Below are 22,894 nucleotides of genomic sequence, written 5' to 3' on the forward strand. Positions count from 1 at the left end.
TTGTTGGTTATACTTTTTTTGTTTCTGACTTTCATGCCTTTAGGAAAGGTTTGCAAGGGAACTGTTTGAATATATTTTAATATAAATATGGACCAATAGTTATTTGTACAGTGTGTTAGTACAAATAAATACAAGAGTATTTGTTGACTATTTAAATGGTGTTCTCTTAAAGTTTGTCAAATAGGGACCTTTTTCGTTCAATCTTTAATTTTATTGCAGTATCTCAGGTCGTTGCTACCACATTTCTGTAAATACTAAGTCCGCATCTAGGGAATGGGGATTACCGAGTTTAAACCCGGTAATCCCCTAGGCATTTTTGGCTTATTGGTATTCAATTGGCCTTTCCCGCATTTTTTCCCGACTTGTAGGAAAGTTACAAAATGCACATAAACAAATTGTTGATGTGTTTGTAAAGTTTTTTTTTTTGTATCCATCTCCCCCTCCGAGCGAAAGTCCCGGATACGTCCATTATAAACACGTCGATTTTTTAAATTATTACGCGGCTTTTGACAGAAATTAGTCGGATTATTATTGTAAAAAGATTATGTCTACCATCTGAAGCAGTATGACTGATTTTGAAAAGCGACTTCAATGTGTTTACTCTAACGACCTCCTTTTCGTAAATGACAAAAAGTCTTTTTTATATCCAACGTAGATTTTCTTTGGGGTATGCAGAGATGTCTTATCCATGCCCCATATTAGAGAATATCCAACTGATTTTGAATGGGTGGTACCCAACCTCCCCCCCCCCCGCAGTACGTTTGTTTGGTTCGCGCAAGAAAAAAACTCCCTCCCAAACGGTTGCCTAGTGACACTTTCGGAGGCAAGAACACTGCTCTGAAACTATCATTTATAGAAAGCTAAGAAAAGTAGTTAAATTTGATTCGGAAGACACTGGATTCGATAGGCCTTTCTGTTTAAGTCTTACGTGACTTTTTTGGGACTTATCTTTTTTTATTTTTTGAGTCATCATTCTTCTAGGGTTGGAGCTCCTTATTTTGAATTTACTCATACATATACAAATACGAATATCTGGTTTATACAATGTAATATTAATTATGAATATCTGGTTACTAAATATTAAATATGAAATTGCTGGCTTATATAGAGCTCGGGGTTTCTGGAAGGGAAACCCTGATTGCGCGACCTCGTAGTGGCGTCAAAGCGGACCTTTCACGAGTTTACCTAACCAGAATTTTGACAGCAAACAGGGCTGCAGGGTGACAATAGGTAAATTTTATAATGGCATAGGACATTTTGTTAATTCTTTAGACGACTTGCGTTCTAAGAGACTGAAGCCGGTAGCAGAGGCGGACTGAGCCGGGGGGTAAGGGGGTAATTGCCCTCAGGGCCGGTCAGTTTTGGGCTGCTTCGGGCCGGTCGTTTATTTTTTTTCTTCGTACAAAAGTGCAGTTGACATAATGTTCAACAAAAATCCGCTTGACAATTTTTCAGGTGTTATTATGCACCTACGTACGGATCTAGCTTAGATACGAGCATCGTGCCCTAGGAAGGAACGGATGCTGCTGTCAAACAGGTTCGTTCGTGGGCTAAAACCTTATAAATATTGCTCGGAGGTTGTTACTTGGCTCGGGGGTTGGATTTTTGTGTATCACTGTGTGCCCGATTCCATTACAAGCAAGTAGGAGAGTCAATACATACTGGAACGTCAAGGTGCTGTGTTGCGAAGTGTTACGTGATAAATTTGTCTCGTTTTTCTAAGTAAAAGGATTTTAACTTTGCAAAAGTAAAATCATTTTGGGTATCACGTTCATCAGTTTTATACTTGTGAGAAGATGGACGAGGTGAATGATGGAAAGGTTAAGATAGGCGCGAAAAAACTGAGACTGAAGCGAAGAAAAGAACTTTCCAAGGCTGGAAAAGACCCAAAACAGAGAAAGTTATCATTTATGCGGAAAACTAAGGTCAGTAAAACTTTGTGTCGCTTTTTTTCAACTTGTGGGCTAGGATTCGTAGTTTTTTTCTAAGTTGGTCTTAGATTCAAAGTTTTTTTCGCATGACTGTCACTGTTGATTACTTAGGGGCAGATCTTGATATATAAAAGTCTGTCAGTCTATTGAGGCTGTGTCCGTTATACCATTTCTTTTCGCCCGATGATCGATCAAATTAGGTGCTTAGGCCACCACAGCTCTGACAGAGCCCCCCCCCCATTCGAGGTCACGAGCGGCTCTTTGCTGTCGTACCTGTTCAAGATTCCAGTGGCAAGGGAATGAACGAACTTCTACAAGCCAAGATCGAAGAGCATGGACTTAAGTACGAAAAGATAGCCGGGGAATCGTTTAAAAGTACTTCTAACATGAGCGGCGAATTTAGCAGATTTTATTCTCGTATTAAAAACCACGTTCCAGATTCGGTTTATATCTGGTGCTACAGTCACGTTCTAAATCTTTGCGTGGTTGATTGTTGCACTGCAACAGAGGCGAGAACTCTCTTTGGTACCATGAACAGAATTTCATGTTTCTTTGCCGAGTTGCACAAACGCATGAGCCTTTGGCGACAATAAGTAGAGAACACAAAAGAAGGAAAGTTGAAGTTGTTTTGTATGGAGTACAAAACAATCCTAACTGCTTATTTGTTTCTCGCTGTATTTGAAGTCATTGGCCCTTTTTAAAGGTATCTCCAGACAAAAGGATTGGACTTTTTGACGGCCTGGAACACGGTTGATAAAGCAAGAAAAGATCCAGGGCCTTCTAGAGACCACTTCCTTGGAGCTTAAAATTAGCTCAGAGCTACCAGCTTGTCGCGTTGCCAAGAAAAAATGCATGCCGGGAGAAACGGCAAAGGATTCTCGACCTGGAGATTCGGAACAAAGATTTTGAGTCGAAGTGTTCAGGTTAGCAATTGACAAAATAACAGAAAAGAAAAATTTGTCTCTGAAAGAAAGATTTTCAGACAATAAACAGCTTGTTTCCGTCGTATATTTCTTGTAGCCCACCACGTTCAGCCTTTTGCGTCGAAATGAAATGCCAAAGTCGACCCTACGAAACGTTGCAGAGATGGTGAAGGTTTTTCATGACGAGCTGAGGTCAGAACTGAAAAGCTTTGCCTCAGTTTATGAAGAAATTGTTAGCACGGTTTGTAAAAATAGCCAGGATAGGCCTGGCGCAGAATATGAGGATGAACTTAGAGCTGAATGTGGAGGGGCTAGTGTGCGAGCTTGCAGTTCGTGCAACAACTGCATAATTTTCGCATAACAGTTACTATTTAAGGCTCAATCGGTGCTCCTCAGCTCACACTTCAGTTTTTCTGGCCTACGAATATCTGTTGACGATTTCGTTTTCTCAAGTCAGCTGTGAAAGATCCTTCTGGAAACTGAACCTCATTAAGACAAGATTAAGAACTACAATACCAGACGATCTCTTGGAAGCATTCATGTGGATGTCATGTGAGCGGGAGCTGCTTGATTCAGTACAGTTTGAAGATGTTTTAGAAGACATGAAAAGAGATTCGAAGACCAACATCGCTTTTGTCAGTGCAGTAGTTTTTTCCTCTTTTACTCCAGTTATTTTGTTTTGTATCTGACCAAAATGTATATTTTGTGTTCTGATGGAAAGTCGAAAAACCCCCAGCGGTGTTAAACATCCTTCTGAAGAGGACAAATACCGTGAATATCCTTTGGCCCAGATTTCCATGATGCGGGGCGAAAGCTGAAAATTTGATGCAGCTGAAAATACGTTGCCGCTCTCCCTTTGAGGGAAAACCTGAGTAAGACCGAGTCTAACTGATTATCAGGGAGATCTGGCACAAAAAATGATTAACGGTATCTGTCCTCTTCCTGCTGTAAGTCTAGTTCTTACTTAGCGGGTAGCACGAATTTGCCTGGCGGCGCAAATTTCGGCGTGAATGACATGGAGTGCGATTTCCACTCATTGTTCAAGGCTCTTTCTGATTAAACACGAAAAAAACAAAACAAATTCCTTGTATAAGGAGGGCCATAGATAGGGCCGCGTAGCCCGAATGCCCCCTTAGCTTTTCGCTCCCAGTTCGCCTCTGGCCGGTAGTACCTCAAACCTTTGGTCGAGGATTTCAAATAGCTTTCAAACATACGTTCATGGAAAATAAAGGAACATTTTCTGCTTTGGAAGGAGCCTATGAGATTCCGAAATAGTGTGAAAAAAACAAAACAAATTCTTAAATCTGTTTGGTTTTAAACATCAAAAGAATTTCTTTGCAGTGGGCATAGGAACGACCTACAGCCTACTATGTACGTCCTGGGACAATATCAAAGAGTAGAAAAATCATGACAGAGGGAGAAAGCCCTATAAGAGGAGAGAAAGCGAAAACTACTCAACTAAAGACGACCAAATGGGTGAAAGCTCCGTAAATCTACCAAGTTTCTGTGCACATGGTGAAAGACGGGTAACTTTCGAAAGGGGCAAATTAAAACGGAAAATATAGCCCCTCGTAATCGTCCTAGTATCATATATCACCAGTGTCATAGGCAGCGCAATCGCACGTAAAGAACGATGTTGGCACAATGTATTATTTTTTATTTTTTTTTCCTTTAGACCAGGGCACTTCGTATTGAAATTTTATAGAAAGGGCTGTCGTAGAAAATTCAAAAAAGAATCATTCGATTGGAAATTGAAACGGCTAGTGCCCTTTTTCCTAGTCGAAAGTGATTGGAGGGCAAGTAACCCCCCTCTCACGCCCACCATTTCCCCAAACATGTTCAAACAAAATTTTGAGATTGCTATTTTGTTTAACTTAGATGAACCGTCCAGAAATAATGTCTTTGAGGATGACAACCCCCTCACAGCAATCAGGGCAGAAGCCTTAATCTATATATTGGGGCATATAAGGTTCATATAGGAAGAGTTGTCGTAGAAACTTCAAAAAGGTCTTATTTGATCGGAAATCGAAAGGGCTAGTACACTTTTTAATAGTCGTAAGTAATTGGAGGACAACTAACCCCCCTGTCACGCCCACCATTCCCCAAACACATCCAATCAAAATTTTGAGGTAGCAATTTTCTTCAACGTAGTTGAAAGTTCTGGAAATTAGGTGTTTGAGGATTACAACCCACTCACAGCCCTCAGGGCAAGGGTTGCCCTGGGGGTATATAAGGTGTTTATAGAAAGCGTTGTAGTAGAAACTCAAAAAGGGCTCATTCGATTTAAAATTGAAAGGGCTAGTGCCCTTTTTAATAGTTGAAAGTGACTGGAAGGCTTGACATTTTTATAGTAAAGATCGATGTGGGTACAATGTATTATTATTATTATTTTTTTTTTTTTTTAGACCAGGGCACTTCGTATCGAAGGAGTTGACGTAGGAACTTCGAAAAGGGCTCATTCGATTGAAAATAGAAAGGGATAATGCCCTTTTTAATAGTCGAAAGTGATTGGAGACCAACTAGTCCCCCTTCCACGCCCACCCTCCCATTTGTCCATTATATTTAAAGACTAAATGTTGCCTTAAGATTAATCAAAATGCCCTGTGTTAATGTTAATTCCCAATAAGGCATTTCAGCAGTAGCCCAAGAACGACTGAGGGTATTATGTTCAAACTTTAGGGGCTACTTTTGCTCTTAAAATTGAACCCAGTCAAAATAACGTAAGTGCATCCAAGCTATCAAAGAAAGTAAACAGATTTTTTTTGCGAATGGTATCAAGTTTTCTATTTCTGGTCAACTAGAGGAGGTATGAAACTAAATTAAACACTAATATGTGTGTCCAGACTTTTAAAAAGGTGTATGTTGTTAAAAATTGCTGAAAAATTTTCTCCAGCATAAAAATTGTAGGCCAAACTATAAAGTCTTAAAAAACGAAAAGATTTCAAGAATTATTTTCTATTTCCCTGAAAAGACTATGTAATATAAAACGAACAGAAATTAATTTAAAAATAACTTTTTCCACAAAGTTTGTCAAAGAAATGTAAAGAACTTCATTAAACCAAAAATGGGCAAAAATAAAATCTAATAATCTACCAAACCTGAAACTACCACAAATTAGCATCGATAAATAAATGAAACTCAAAACGAACAGAAATTACAACAAACAACTGAGTCAAACTCAAAACGAGAAAAAAATAAGATGAATAGGGCTAAAAACCCCTATGCCTTCCCAAGGCCAGAACATAATTTACACTTTACTGAAAAAAAATACAAATGAATGTGCATTGCCAGTTTACTATACATATACTGATATTTGGTAATCAAAATGTTAATATTATTTGATTTATTAAAGATATAAAAGTAAAAACATTTATGTTTTTTCAGTAAAGTGCAAATTATGTTTTGGCCTTGGGGAGGCATAAGGGTTTTTAGCCCTACTCATATTAAGTTTGCTCGTTTTGAGTTTGACTCGGTTAGTTATTGTAATTTCTGTTGGTTTTGGGTTTCATTTATTTATCGACACTGATTTGAGGTAGTTTCAAGCTTGGTAGATTATCTGATCTTATTTTTGCTCATTTTTGGTTTAATGGAGTTCTTTACTTTTCTTTGAAAAACTTATTTTATGGAAAAAGTTTTTTTAATTAATAATGAATGCGGTCATATGAGGAAATATTGTACGCAAAAATTTGAAATCCATGATTTTGTATGTGGAAAAGGTGGTCTTAAGAGTTACACATTCCTTTATAAAAAAAAAAAATCGAGAAATTAAATCTTACAGCTTCTAAGCTAATCTAGTGAGAGGACTCAGATTGGAAAGGAAAATAAAATCTGCCACATTAATTTTTCCATTAAAATCTAGAATTTCCTTCAGAATCTATTCAAGGTAGTAAAAAAATATCGTTTCAATTTCTAGAAAAAACACAGACATAATTTAAATGTATTTTGGGAACTTTAGAAAAGACCTGAAATTATCGATGTTCCCCGAAGTCCAGCTTCAGACGAAGGTAAGTAGAGTTGTTATAGATCCGGTTTGCCATAAAGTTTTATTAACAGTTCAAGGTTCGATTGGATTTATGTAATAAAAAGGGCGATATACAATCTTAAATACACTACTCTGTGCCATTTGACACGTTGAGACCCAGAAACATAAAAGTTCTTTACGAACATGAAGTAGAGCTCTTAGCTCCCTTCCGCCACAGACATGCAGCCACTTCACCTAAATGCCTCCTAAAATCATGAAAGTTGTTGAAACAGATTTTTGAACAAACGAAGGCAGTCCCGTTCCTCATGGTAACTCTGTCACTGTCGCGCCCACAAATGAACTAGCCAGCTATGTGCACTCATTTATCGAGCCCTTTAAGATATTGTCTTTGTGAAAGTTTATTTATCGAAATCAATTGAACTTGAGCTCCAACAACAAAGTCAAAATGTATATTTTTCGATTTTAGACCTGAAATACGCTTTCTCCAACGGCCCCTTACATTCAGAGTGTCAACAATATTCCACTTTCCATTGTCCACATGAAGGCTCAAGTGTCTTTATGACATTCTTATATCCTCCAAAGGTTATGAAATTTGACATCTAGCAGGTATCCAAAGGATATTCTGAAGGCAAAGGAACATCATGTTAAATTAAGGGTCGATAAACTCAAGTCAATTGCATCTTAGTCTTTGTCTTAAGTCTTCTGATCTGAAAGTCTCCCTTCGACTTTTTCTTAAAGCTTGAACTTAATGTATTAAGCGTTTGCTACGATGCTGTTTATATGCTCTTTTGGCAGTGTCGATGTATTTAAATCTTTTGGTTTAGCTTAAAATCCTCCTCAGTTTTTCCTGCCTAAATCCGCCTCAACATGCCCCGAAAGCTCCGACGTCATACCCTTAGCCATCCCTGAGACATTGCAGATATACTCTTTTGACAACCCAGATTGATATAGTATCTTTGAATTGGTCAAATACTCCCTTAACAAGGCCCAAAATTTTTATCTTAATATATTTGGCCTATTTGCAAACCCAGGATCAAACTTGGCCTTCTTTCCCAATGAAAAAACCTATATGGCTATCTCCTAAATGGCTATCTCCCAATTTTAATCAGATGTCTTTGGGGGTTGAGGAGGGGGAGATCTTGGCAGGGGTAAATTAAACTGAGAACCTGCTAGGGGGCCTGCTGTCCTACAGCCTGTTTTGACTCTACAAAGAGCTTTTGTACTTTCAATTTCCAGTCAAATGAGACCCCTTCCAAGAAATGTATGTGACGATTTTTTTCATACGAAGAAATTTGGTGAAAAAACCCTTGCTCAAACCCTTTTCCCCCCCCCCCCCACCTCCTCTGGGATACGACCTTGTAAACTTGTCTAATCCATAGAGATAGACAAGAAATAAAGGCCACATTCTGCAAATTCTTGTCATCAAAGTTTGCAATTACTCTGGAGCGATATTAAATTTTACAGATGGACCAAATAGCAAAAATCTCACTTTGAGCCTATAAAATCTACTATATCCTTTTTTATGGGGGTTGGCTTTCATAATGTCTTATCTGTGAGATATTTTTTCGGTTTCTGACTAAAGCTTTCATCTAAAGTTCCCACAATAACAAGTTTTAATGTATTTTTAAGCCACTATTCTTAAGCTTACTAGGACTATAATGAGAGAAAGGTTGAGATGGTTAGGGCACGGTTTGCAGATGAAGGATGATAGATTGCCCTTTTCGGCCAACTCTCTAGGGTTAAACGAAAAGCAGGTCATCCCCAGTTCAAGTGGGAGGATGTCGTAAAGAAATGTTTAAGGGAAATGGGAACTTCCTGAAAGGTTGTAAAAAGGGAGGCTTTGAAAAGATGGGGATGGAGGAGGAGCGTGCGTAGCTATGTTTGCCTCAGGTGGCTTTATGCTGTGGTAAGTTATTAGTAGTAGAAGACTATTTTTTATGATGATTGGATCCAGGTTTCTCCGTGCAAGAGAGGATTTGGTTTCAATTCCAGCTTGATTTGTATTTCAATGATTATGGCTTGTTTAAATTTCAATATTTTATGTATAAGCATTGCCAATTCTCCGCCTGCCATCGCTACAAGTATTGCTAACTACATTTTCCCGTCTTAATACCTTCAAGCAGGAGAGGAAGAAGCAAACGAAAATGAAAGAATTTTAGCATATTCCAGAGTGAAAGTGTATAATGGATCTAAAAGGAGAAGTTAGTCAGAAAATTAAGGTATATTCTTTGAAACTATAGAAAGTACAATGCTTTCTGGTAAATACATACTAAATCATATTATTGTTTTAGGAATAAAGTGAATACACCATTGGATGCCTTTTTTAATGCTGATTATGAATATAGGCTAATAATCATTTCTATCGGAAATGATTTTCAGCCCCCCCCTTTATATACCAATTCAGGGTATATATTTCTACATTAGGGGGGGCAAATTTTTTTTCTGATGTAAATGGGATGTAAGTTTAAACTCTACCACCCCCCCCCCCCCCTAATTTAGAAATAGGTCTATATACCCTGAATTGGCATATATAGGGGGGGGGGGGCAAAAATTCATTTCAGATATAAATGGTTGTTATATTTGTAATCAGCATAAAAAAGGCATTGAATGGTATATTCACTTTAGGCTAGCCTATTTGAAACTCAATAATATGATTTGGTATATATTTACCTGCTTTCTACCTTGGAGTTTAGTTAATTTAGTTGAATAAAACTTTCAGGAATGGACCCAAAATATAGGCCTAAACTAGGCTGCATCATAGCCGACAAAGGTGTAATTTAGTTAGCTCCAACCCTTCCCCTTCAATAGGCACTTCATGTTATCATTTTGGTATTCCTACTCTTTGGAAAGAAATCTAGGTAAAGTTCTATGAAATCATATTATTGAGTTAGGACAAAAGTGAATACACCATTCAATGCCTTTTTTTATCCTGATTATGAATATAGCCTAATAAGCATTTCGGTAAAATTCTAGTTTAGTTACTTTTACCTATCTTGGAAAGGGGTGATGTTAGGAAAATGAAACTTTCAGGGATGAGTCTACAGGCTGCTCCTTCTCCCTCTAGAGGTTCCTGAAATTTGCCTACATGACAGGTCTATGCCTATTGAAATTTTGACAAAAACAATATTTTACCTTAATTTTCAGTTATAAGATTCTTTTTCTCTGGCTTTAGTTCTGAAAATGCAATTCCTATTATTTGAGTAGTATTTTAAGTCATATCAATGTTAGTTTTCAAAATTTAGGAAATGTATTTGCATATCTTTAAAACTCTATAAATCAGGATTGAGCAAAGTTGTGAAGCTGAAAACAATTTTGTTGGACTTCATTTTAAGCAGAAGATCTATATCATAAGGTTTCACTTTTATAACATACAGATTTTTAAAGGTCATCAAAGGTCAGGACCCTCTAGAGGGAGAAGTAGTTGGGGTAGGTACTTCAAAATACCTTCCTGGGACATACTGTAGCCTGTAGATATATCCCTGAAAGTTTCATTTTCCTAACCAAACTCCTTTCCAAGATAGCCAAAAGTAGCTAAAGTAGAATTTTACCAGCATTTCTATTGGAAATGAATTTCAGCCCTCCCTATATAGGCCTATGCCAATTCAGGGTTAGGTTAGGTATAGCCTATATAGGAGGGGGGGCTGAAATTCATTTCCGATAGAAATGCTTATTATATTTGTAATCAGCATGGAAAAGGCATTGAATAGTGTATTCACTTTAGTCCTAACTCAATAATATGATTTTGTAGAACTTTACCAAAATCTAGTAACATTCAGGAAAATAGGATACTTTAAACATTCCAAAGGTAAAATTCTGCTTTAGCTACTTTTGGCTAGGCTATCTTGGAAAGGGGTTAGGTTAGGAAAATGAAACTTCCAGTAATGGGTCTACAGACTAATTTATGGGTAAAATTCTACTTTAGCTACTTTTGACTATCTTAGAAAGGGGTTAGGTTAAGAAAATGAAACTTTCAGGGGTTGGTCTACAGGCTAAAGTATGTCCTGGGAAGGTATTTTGAAATACCTACCTCCATTCCTTCTCTCTCTAGAGGTGACCTTTGATGACCTTTATAATTATGTGTGTTATAGAAATGAAACCTTATAAAACAGATCTTTTGCGTGTATGAAGTACAAAAAAATTGTTTTCAGCTTTACTACCTGGGTCCGTGTCAGTCTATGAGTTTTTAAAGCCATACAAATACCTTACATTTCCTAAATTTTGAAAAAAAACTATTGATATGTCTTAAAATTCTGCTCAAATAGCTGAAATTGCATTTTCAGAGCTAAAGCCAGATAAAAAGAAACTGATAACTGAAAATTAAGATAAAATGTTGTTTTGTCAAAATTTCAATGGGTACAGATCTGTCATGTAGGCAAATTTCATGACCCTCTAGAGGGAGAAGGAGTAGAGGTAGGTACTTCAAAATACCTTCCTGGGACATACTTTAGCCTGTAGACCTATCCCTGAAAGTTTCATTTTCCTAACCTCACCCCTTCCCAAGATAGCCAAAAGTAGCTAAAGTAGAATTTTACCGTTTCTAAACTATTCTATATTCATCCTTTTTTTTTTTTTTTTTCATTTGCATTAACCAAACTTTCATTAGCATTAGCAGTTTATAAAAGAGTGGGTATAATGCACAATTACCCAATGTTTTTTTTTTTTTTTTTTTTTCAAAATTTATGAAATGTAGCCTATTTGCATATCTCTAAAACCTTATAAATTTGTATTGAGCAGAGTTGTGAAGCCAAAAACAATTTTGTTGTTCTTCATTTAATCAGAAGATCTATTTTTCAAAACTTTCACTTTTATAATACATACATTTTTAAAGGTCATCAAAGGTCAGGGCCCTCTAGAGAGAGAAGGAGTAGAGGTAAATACTTCAAAATACCTTCCCAGGGCATACTTTAGCATTTAGACCCATCCCTGAAAGTTTTATTTTCCTAGCCTAACCCCTTTCCAAGATAGCCAAAGTATAATTTTACCCAAAATTCTTACTTTTATCATTCCTAGGCTAAGTGTAGACCATAATTTTTTAGCACTTTAAAGCTATGACTCTTCTGAAAAAAGTATTAATAAAACATAATTAATACCATTAGATTCCTTGGTAAAGTTCTAATTTAGCTACTTTATACTATCTTGGAAAGGGATTAGGTTGGAAAAATGAAACTTTCAGCAATGAATCCAGGAGCACAAACATACTCTGGGAAGGTATTGTTAAGCTTCCATGTTAACTCTTCTGATTTCTAAGTCTTAGAAATTTGCCTACTTGACAGGTCTATAGCCTAAAGCAGTAAATTTTTAATTGTTCATATTATTGACTTACGAATAAAGTAAACATACCACTCGATGCCTTTTTTTATGCTATTTTCAAATATAATAATCATTTTTGTTGGAAATGAATTTTTTCCCACCCCTATATATACCAACTCAGGGTATATATTTGCATGTGGGGGGGGGGGTAGGGGGGAAAGTTTAAACTTACCTCTCATTTACATCATAAATACAATCGAAGTTTGACAAAACATTGTTTACACTAATTTTCAATTATAAGTTTCTTTTTGGCATAAATTTAGGACCAGTACTGGTCAAAAGGAGACATGTTAAGAAAACAATTGTTTTTTCATAATTTGCACAGTTATCCTAGTTAATGTATTATCCAAGGGGAGTACCATTCTCCTGACTATTGTCCTTGTTTTTCCAGTTTTACAATACCATTTTTTGTTGTTTTGTCTTTTCTCCAAGTCTTGAAAATCATTTCAAAACAAACACCCAAGAGCCATCTAGCTAACCTAACCTAAATTTATTAATATAAGTCTATTTATATCTTTTTGGTAGATGGCAGTCTGTTTAACTTTGCTATATAGAATATTTGAAAATGGAAAAATACAATCAAATATGTTTATTTTTCACAATTTTGTTAAAAATAGATGTTCAACAGTGAAAATAGTGGTAATAAAGGTGCTCTCCCTGGAAAATATGTTAACTAGGATTATTGTGCATATTATCTTAAATCCTTAAATTACCTTAAATTGCAGCTTGGAGCAAAATTAAGGATTTTCATCCTTGTAATGCTCCATCATGACTTTAATGGGTTGTTTGCTAAATTTTGGTTGAGGACTCAACAGCTTCCCAGTTGTACAGGAACTCTTGCTGTAGTCATTCTTTGTCTAGATTTTTCTTGAATGCACCTGTTGAATCAGCAGCCACTGTATTTTCAGAGTAGATTCTCCAAGTTTGTTACTTGTTGGCTGAAAAAATGGCTTCTTTCTCAGACTAAGGAGCATTGCTTGAAGATCTTTTTCGAATGACCCTTAGTCACAGAATGTTCTGGGGGAGGGGTAAGGAGATGAGGGAGAACATTTTTGGAAATAATTTTGTGGGTCATTATCATGTGACCATGTTTCCTCCTGTATGCAAGAGTAGGAAGTTTCAAGTGACATAAATGCTCTTCATATGGCATTTGTTTGAGGCCTTTGACCATTTTGGTTGCTCTTTGTTGAACTGTTTCTAGAACTTTTTTGTCCTTCTTGAAATAGGGTGATGCCAGGGACATTCCAACCTCTAGGCATGGGCGAACTACTGCCTTGTAGAGCTTCATAAACACGCTTGGGCGTCTGCTAAAGATAGTTATTTTAATCATTCCAAGAGATTGGAGAGCAGACAATGATACAGATTTTGCATGGGTGCTGAACGTTAGTTGACAATCAACAATGACTCCAAGATCTCTTTCTTCAGAGATTGCAAAAAGGGGGTTACCTTGAAGATGGTGTTGCTGATGTGTGCTATGATTGCCAAAGTGTTATGATTGCTTGACATTTGTCCGTATTGAACGAGAGGAACTATGTATCAGCCTAGGTACCAAGAATGTTAAGTTTATTCTGACTACATTATCAGTAAGAATTTGTGGCTGCTTTACTAACAAGATTTGAATAATCGGCCTAAAGAGTGAGGAGGTTAGATAGAAGAGTAGGTTCGTCATTTATATAGAAACTGAAGCGACTTGGACCAAGAAGGGTCCCCTGAGGAACGCCGCTCAAAACAAGTGTAGACAAGGAGCAATGAGAGACACCTTAAGAGTCATGAACTCTTACAACTTGTGTTCTTTCTGAAAGGAAACTCTGTATCCACTGTTGATGATGTTGATGTTGATGAATAACATCATCAACAGCTGCTGCTTTTAGTTTGGTAATGAGGAATTCATGGCAAACCCTGTCAAATGCTTTTGAGAGGTCCAGGAAATTATGAAGTAAGAATTGTTTTCTTAACATGTCTCCCTATCTTATGACCAGCACTGGTCCTAAAATTTATACTTTCTTTTTCTCTGGTTTTAGTTATAAAATGCAATTCCTGTTATTTGAATAGAATTTTAACCCATAGGCCTATCAATGTTTTTTTCAAAATTTAGGAAATGTATTGGCAGGTTTTTGAACAAACATTTTCATAAAAGGTTTCATTTTCATAACACAGAAATTTATAAAGGTCATCAAAGGTCACTGCTCTCTAGAGGGAGAAGGAGTGGAGGTAGTTACATCAAAATACCTTCCTTTGACATACTTTAGTCAGTAGACCCATCCCTGAAAGTTTCATTTTCCAAAGCTAACACCTTTCCAAGATAACAAAAAGTAGCTAAACTAGAATTTTACCATTTCCTCACCTTGTGCAACTCAAATATCATGGCTGCTTCTCTGACAATACCCCTCCCCCTTAATGGACCCATATATAGCCTAACTCTAGGGTACTGTGTAGGCTATATCAAACTTAAAAAAACATTATAACAACATAATTTTCAGTTTATAGTAGGCCTATGCAGCATATTTCTATTAGTTGGACTAGGCTATTTTGTTTTCCTCTGTTGTTATCCACATTTTTAATCATTTAAAGTAGTCTAGTATTTTTCAATATTTAATCAGGCAAATATGTACAAGTTTTCTTTTACTGATATAGGAGCAAAATGAATGCTAGGCCGGCTCAATGCCTTTTTATTCTCTTCCCAAATATATAATAATCATTTAACTAGCCCCCCCCCCTTTTTGGTGGTTGCCTAAATGCTTTAGGGTACAGACTAGGTTGTACCCTAAAGTTTGTTATAAACTTAAAAACAATCACTTAAACATCCAAATTCTTATTTTATTTATTTTTATTCAACATAGGAGAAAGCCATAGGCTTGTTGCAATGCAAACATAAGAAATGACAGCTTAAACAGCAACACTGCAAAACACAAAACAAAAAATATTCTTTAGTAAAAACAGCTATACAACTAACTAGTACAGAAACTGTTTTCATAGAATTCAGTTTCAGCAATAGCACTCTTAAATGTTTGCACAGAAACTACAGTATCAGGTAAACTATTCCAAAGTTTTGTTGCTTGGTTAATAAAGCTACATTGACCTATTTTCTTGTGCACTCATGGCTGATACAGTTTATACAAGTTTTGCTGAGTGGCTGAAAAATGACTAAGCTGAGTTACTTACTGTACAGTATATAGCCTATTTCTAAATCACACTATCATGTGTACTTATAGCCTATTGTCATCTGTATTCATAAATCACTTTTAAATCACATTGGATGACCAACAGATCTGGAATTCTTTTAGAATCAAATATAGGCTAGAACTAATGACTATTGAAAGATTAAGGAACCCATTAACAAAGAAAACAAGGCATCAATAGATGTAATACAGCAGAGAAATATATTAATTAGGTCTATATGTAGGACCATCAAGAGGGGTAGCATACATTATCATTTAATAAATATATAGGTTACAATATTCCATAACTAGAATAGATACAAGATGTGGACACTAATTAATTCATTTTTTTGCTCTTTGTAAATATAATAATAAAATAAAACTTTTGAAACCCCTGTGTATGGGTAACCACATTGACACTCGAGTTTAACCTGAGCAAATGTAATATCCTGCACCTTGGTCAAAATAACCTTTGTCACAGTTATTATATAAGTTAATGGATTTGCAATTAGATTTGCAATAACTTATTATATAAGTGAATTGATTTGCATTTGCAAGTGAATTGATTATTATATTTGGAAAGAGCATAAAATCAGGTAATATTCTATTGGCAAGTACTAGTAAGCATTTGCAAGAGAGAGGGACATAGCTTTTGAAAAATCAGTATTAAAATCACCATGAATTGTCAACTTTTTGCAAGAAGACCATACTTGGTGCATAGTTTGAAACAGCAATGATCAAGCCAGGTCATATTTCTGAGACAAATTCTTATCACAGTAATCCATCAGCATATACACACATTTAAGTACCATATTACTAGAATCAACTTCAACAACAACAAAAAAACATTAATATCAAGATACACACTAATACGTTTTGTGAACTGCTGTCAGAGGGCCAACCTAGGGCAGATATTGCCAGGGAAATAAAAATTCCTGATTGGTCAAAAGTTTCAACCTTCTTGAATTGTCAGAATTTGGAAGATGTTTAATAATACAAACTATAACAAATACCCTAAAGGCTCACTGTAGAATGCTTAACTTTCCTTTTGCTCCATTAGGATTCAAGCAAAAAATATTAGTCCATTTGCCTGTTTTGGCATATTACTCTGACCTCCTGATGCTTGTTTTTCAGTTCTTTTCACTGAAAGCTGGAGCTGATTTGACTGTATGGTTAGGTTAGGTTTTTTCATAAGTTTAGCAATGGCCATAGTAGGATTGGCTATGCACAGACTGTTGATGAGCTTTTAATTGCATGTCCAAATTGGATATCTCAGTAGATATTTTGCAAAATGGAAGAAAGTGGGGTGGATATGTTCTTGCCCCCAATGGAGAGGCAGTACAGCAGGCAGAGTCATAATCACGTTCACTGATAACCACCAGATAAAAGGGTTTTGAAAAAAGGCAAAGGCAAATCTCACTGCCTCTATCATTAGTTCTCAGTGTAGAATGCTTACATAACAAAATATTAAACATCATTAAATTCTGGAAAAAAGGGAAAATGTTGCACATAAAGAGAAATTTTCCAGAGCTTTGATATGAATTATCCCTATTAATCTTAGCTAATTCCAATAGCTCTTTCACTTTAAATCTCAAAACTAATTCAGTGTTACTAATTAGTTTGTAACATTTAGTCAGAGTAATTAGTTACTAATTGCTCTGACCTCCTGATGCTTGTTTTTCAGTTCTTTTCACTGAAAGCTGGAGCTGATTTGACTGTCACCACAGTTTGTTTACTTGGTAATTAGCTCAGTACAAGGATTCTTGTGGTTGTTACTGGGATTCTTCTGTGTGTGTGTTCACCAGCAAATTTTTAGACTTTGGTTGGTTTGTGCAATTACATGGTAAAAATATTGGCACTTCAAGTATTGTTTTTGTCTTCCCAAGGGCTCAAAGTTCAATAAAGGCTCAATAACCAAGCTGAACTAATTTGCAACAGGAGTACTTCATTTCCACTTTCTGATACTGTTCTTTATCTGGGGTTACCTTATTGTACTTCAGCTCAATATTTGCTAATTTTTGATATTCAAGAACAAATTAGAAAGGCATTTTGCAATTTCATTTATATATTTTATATGCTCTTTGATTTTTAGGGAAATAAATAAATAAATGTTCAAACTTAATACCATACTTAAGTGCTGCTTGCAACTCCTCTTGTGAACCAAAGCTTGGCTGCACAACCAATGACTGATCAAGGTGTCTTGTATCAAGAACACTTGACTGATTTCACAACATTTGATGTATTGTAATCTATCAATGGCTCTGATCCCCAGAAACTCTTTCTTGACTAGTCTTGAATGAATATGGAGATCATTTGGAACCATGGCTGATACTAGAAGTCAAAATTTCATCCTTCATGAGGATAACCCAGGGGTTTCTAGTCAAACCACTTGAATGTGCTAGAAACATTCCACTACATTCAAGATGCCTCATTTTATCAATCTGACATAGCCTTTCAAGAAACTCATGCTTTTTTGGGGCATTGTCAGACTGTAGGGTAGCTGGTATGTCAGATAATACAACTCGGTAGCTCATCAGCTTTGGTTGCAGAGGGGTGGACAAATAATTGGCCTTCTATCACTGTCACAGAGCCTGTAATCTTTTCTTTCATCTAACTGCAGTCATTCAGTCTTGAGGCTATTATAGTATTAGGTTTGTCTGTTAGCATTGGATCATCCAAGGGATCAAATATCATGAAGTGGGTAATTGAATTATGTAGCTGCCCTTTATGTTAAAATATCAAAAATATCATCCATAGATGTAAAAAGGATGTTTAAAAAGAAATCAAAATAAAAAAAACCCAGAGCAATACTTGGAGGGGTAAGCTATATGGTTTCCTTTAAATTCTTATCTTCATCAGAGTTGAACTTTCACAAGTTTAACTAACCAGAACCATGGCTGCAGACAGTACTGCAGGGTGACTTTGAGGAGTGGCACCCCTTAAGAAGATTATAGATCTGTAAACAGCACAGCAATACACTCCATTTTGACTAATGAATGACTAGTTTTGCTTGCTTATTTTCACTGCTGAATATGACAAACCTGCTCAATTTGACAACCCTGACAATATTTGTTATTGCTCTGAAATTTCATAATTGTGAAACAGTCAAAAGAAAAATCTTAAAAAATTGCAGTTGTCAGGTATAAAAAGACCTTGGATGAGTCCTGGGGGGGGGGGACAAAAACAAGTATATTTTAATGTTCTTGATACTTCAGGACTTATCTTGATCCATAATTCTTATATTGAAATAGTTGTATATATATACAACTATTGTATTTTATAACTATATATTTATAACTATGTATTATAACTATTATTTTATAATTATGTATTAACTATGTATTTATAACTATGTATTTTATTGGGAATTATATTCATTTGTGTTGAAGATTCATTTGCATTTTTGTATTATACTAACATTTTGGTATTTAGCAAACTCATGGGAGCACAAAATGTGCTAGATGTTTAAAAACCAAAGAGTCAGGACATAGACAGTAGGTTTCCAGTTAAGAGCTAAAGTGGATGCTTTGACTGAAAAGGTTTGGCAACTCTGCTTAGTTTGAATAGGGCAAAAGAAATATTGCAGGAGAATGTAATCTCTCTTTAAGTAATATATATATATATATATATATATATATATATATATATATATATATATATATATATATATATATATATATATATATATATATATATATATATATATATATATATATATATATATATATATATATATATATATATGTTTATAGAATGTTCACTTACCATTTGACCTATGAACATCTATTGATATTTAAGCCAGATTAAATTTGGAATAAATTACAGTGGATTGCAGTGACCATCAATTTTAAAATAAGTGAAATAATAAATTGATATTTACAGACTATTTTACCATTGGATATATTTACTCACTCATATAAGGTCCTCTATTATTCTACTATCTTTTTAATCTGATTTGATAATCTGATTATAATTCAATTTTGCTAATAAGCGAGCAGAAGAGGGGAGTTTCTTGTTGCAAGGGCTGCTGTACCTGCCGGGAGTGTTACTCCCTTAAATTGTGGGGATTTGGTAGCAAGAAACCACACTTCCTTTGCTTATTGGTATCTGGCTCTTATTGGTATCCAGTTCTTATGATATGTACAGTGAATAATGAATAATGGACTTGTTTTTTTGCCCGTTTAAATTTTTTTGCAATTTAACCGTGATAATGGAGTGAATGAAAATGAAATTTGGAAATTTGGAAAGGAGTTTTTTCTGGACTTGCCGAGTGTAATTGAAGCTAAAAAAAAACTCCTCAGTGACCGTCAGTTTCGAAATAAGTGAAATAATAAATTGATATTTACGGACTATTTTACCATTTGGATATATTTACTCATTCATATAAGGTCATCTATTATTTTACTATCTTTTTAATTTGATTTGATAATCTGATTATAATTCAATTTTGCTAATAAGCGGGCAGAAGAGGGGAGTTTCTTGTCGCAAGGGCCATTGTCCCTGCCAGGAGTGTTACTCCCTTAAACTACGGAGATCTGGTAGCAGGAAACTACGCTTCCTTCTTATTGGTATCTGGTTCTTATGATATGTATAGTGAATAATGAATAATGGACTTGTTTTTCCGCCGGTTTAAATTTTTTTGCAATTTAACCGTGATAATGGAGTGAATGAAAACGAAATACTGAAATTTGGAAAGGAGTTTTTTCTGGACTTGCCAAGTGTAATCGAAGCTAAAAAAAACTCCTCTACAATGCGGCTGTATCTGGGACTGAGCTTCCGAGAAGACAGGGACCGAAGGCTTTGGAAAGCCATCTGAAGGATATGTTAAGTATTTTCGAGAAATGTGACGATTAAGACATAGACCTACCGATGTTTGTAATTCGTTCTTCAAATGATGTGCTTGTCATCCCTGCTTTGGTTTATTCGAGTTTGAACGCAAAATTGAATAGAATGGAACACTTCCTAAAGACTATTTCAAGTAAGTTCGATTCGTATGATAATCACTTTCCACCACTACCTGCCCGTGCGACACCGTCTTCTTCTTCTTCTTCTATTTAACAGCAGGCGGGCTTTTCAGTAACACTATTTAGCCCTTTTCCTTTTGCTTCACTCTGTGGGCTACAGAGCTACTGGCTTGATTGCCTCATATTTATTAGATATATTCAGATATCTTTCAGCAGATCTTTCGACTCTAGGAGTTCAAATATAAGATGATAGATGTCGATTTCTATACTCTGTGTGCAGGTATAGTTGGCTAGGCTCTTGGCTGATAGTGGGATTTTGTGGTGTTTGAAGTATTTTAACAGTTTAGAAAGCAAGGTATGTTGTGCAGACGTCAGCATATTACATTCAAATAGGCAATTGTCAATTGTTTCATTATTCATATTACAATGCATTCAAAGAGGTGACAGTGGAATTGAACCAATTTAATTATAAAGCTTATATGAGAATGCAATGAAATTTAGTCTATTTGTTCCAGAACGAATTCTATGATAAATTTTAGAAAGATACTTATTGGGAAAGGGGGAAAGGATAGGATTAATCTTATTAAAATTAATATCTGATAGCCTCCATCGGTAAATATCTCTAATTGGGATTGGTCTCCCACTTGGCTGGTCAATATTTATAGCATTTTTTGCTATTTCATCAACCTGATGATTACCACTTATGCCAGAGTGGCTAGGAATGTACTGAAAGTAAGTTTTTATGCCACTTGAAGCAAGATTATCAATAATACTGAGACAATGATAAGTGTCAATGTCCAACTTATATTGAGGAGCTGAGGCCAGCAACTCAAGGCTTGATAAAGAGTCGGAATAAATGATAATATTATTCGAATTTTCAATCAAAGATTGGTTTTGCTTAAGGTGTTCTAATGCCATGATTATGGCATTTAACTCAGCAGACATTATACATAAATTATTAAATAATCTCTCGCCCATTGCAATTTTCAGGTGAGGAAGGAAAACACCACTTGCAACCTTCTCATTCATTTTTGACCCATCAACAAATATTTGGAAGTGATTTTTATAGGTAATTGTATTAAGTTCTGCAAATTTTTTCTGGACAAAAGCAATGGGGGTTAAATCTTTATTCCAATTAGAAAATTCAGTATTTATTATGGGAAATGACCAATTCCATGGAAGGGATTGGGGGAAAGTAGGTGCAATAGACTTTTCTGGTACAGGGAACTTCTTTTGAATATTGGCATACTCATCTGCAATACCTCTAGACACGGCTAGATTTCTTAACCAATTATGTAATGTGTGTGAGCTATTTGATTCAATTTTTGTAAGATGTTTTATCAAGAGAAAGCTACGTCTCTCCCTTATTGTTGTTAATCCACTCTCCATAAGCAGAAACTTGGTGCTTGTGGGTTTCCTAAGACCAAATATGAGACGTATTATATCATTTTGTGTTGTTTCAATTTTTTGCATCTGGGTCTTTGCACATGCACCATAGACAATGAGCCCATAGTCAATATGGGGTCTTATATGTGATTTATAAAACTGGAGTAAGGTTTTCTCCTTACAACCCCAGGGTGTGGAAAGAAGTCTTTTTAGTATATTTGCTTTTCTATAACATTTTTTTATTGTTTTTGAAATGTGGAGGTGGAAATTAAGTTTTTGGTCAAGCATGAGACCTAGGTAATTAATATTATTATCTTCTGGAATAGTTGTTTTATTTAGAGTTAGTTTTGCATTAACATGGTTTCGCTTCCTGTGAAATTGGATTATTTTTGACTTGGTGGGTGCAATGGGTAAATCTGAATGTTGAGAGAATTTTTCAAACTGGAAAAGTGACTTTTGCAGATTTGACTGTGCTATCTGAAAGGTGTTGCCAGATGACCATAGCACCAGATCATCAGCATATTGTAGATTCGTGTGGGGTAGGTTCATGTCCCAGAGATATAGGGCAAATAGGAGGCAACTGAGGACTGCTCCCTGAGGTAGGCCTTTGGATATTGTCTTTTGGGGTGAAGAGGCTGAACCAACACAAACAATGAAACTTCGCACTTCTATGAAGGATTTAATAAAGGATACTAGCTTGGGAGGTACTCCAAGGTTTGCAAGTTTATTTAAAAGGATTTGGTGGTTCACATTGTCATATGCTCCTTCAAAATCAAGGAAAGCTGCCACTAGGATATTATTTTTTGAGAAAGATTCATTTATTGCATTTGTTAGCAAAATGAAAGCATCTGTTGAGGAGTGGTATTTCCTGAATCCAGTTTGAGTGTGTGGGATCATGTTATTTTTCTCAACAAACCAGAGGAGTCTGTGATAAATCATTTTCTCCATTATTTTCCCCATCACAGGTGTAATCATTATGGGCCTATAAGACTCAGGGTTATCTTTTGGTTTATTTTTCTTTAGGATTGGTAGGAGGGACGAACATTTCCATATATTGGGGAACCTAGAGGATGCCCAAGCGTGATTATAACAATTTAGCAGTTCTTGTTTGTATGAAGGTGTGAGATTCTTTATCCATGTAGGGTTTATATTGTCATAGCTGCTGCTAGTTTTGGACCTAATATGATGTATTGCATTATTCAATTCCTGGATTGAAAATGGATTAGTTATGTACTCGGAT

The 22,894-nt window shown here is 35.7% G+C and overlaps 1 protein-coding gene across 1 annotated transcript in view; it reads left to right on the plus strand.

Moving 5' to 3' along the window:
* Positions 1-8,975: 8,975 nt before the first annotated feature.
* The window catches only part of LOC148950686 (uncharacterized), a 33,259-nt gene continuing 19,340 nt past the window's right edge, over positions 8,976-22,894 (plus strand). The window contains exon 1 of the mRNA XM_089091707.1: positions 8,976-9,055. Coding sequence (XP_088947833.1) covers positions 9,020-9,055 — 36 coding nt within the window. The 5' untranslated portion in view covers positions 8,976-9,019. The remainder of the gene's footprint in view (positions 9,056-22,894) is intronic.

The sequence above is a fragment of the Artemia sp. Qi Xiang Cuo genome, chromosome 7 (genome assembly GCF_049724085.1).
Source record: "Artemia sp. Qi Xiang Cuo chromosome 7, ASM4972408v1, whole genome shotgun sequence".
Lineage (NCBI taxonomy): Eukaryota > Metazoa > Arthropoda > Branchiopoda > Anostraca > Artemiidae > Artemia > Artemia sp. Qi Xiang Cuo.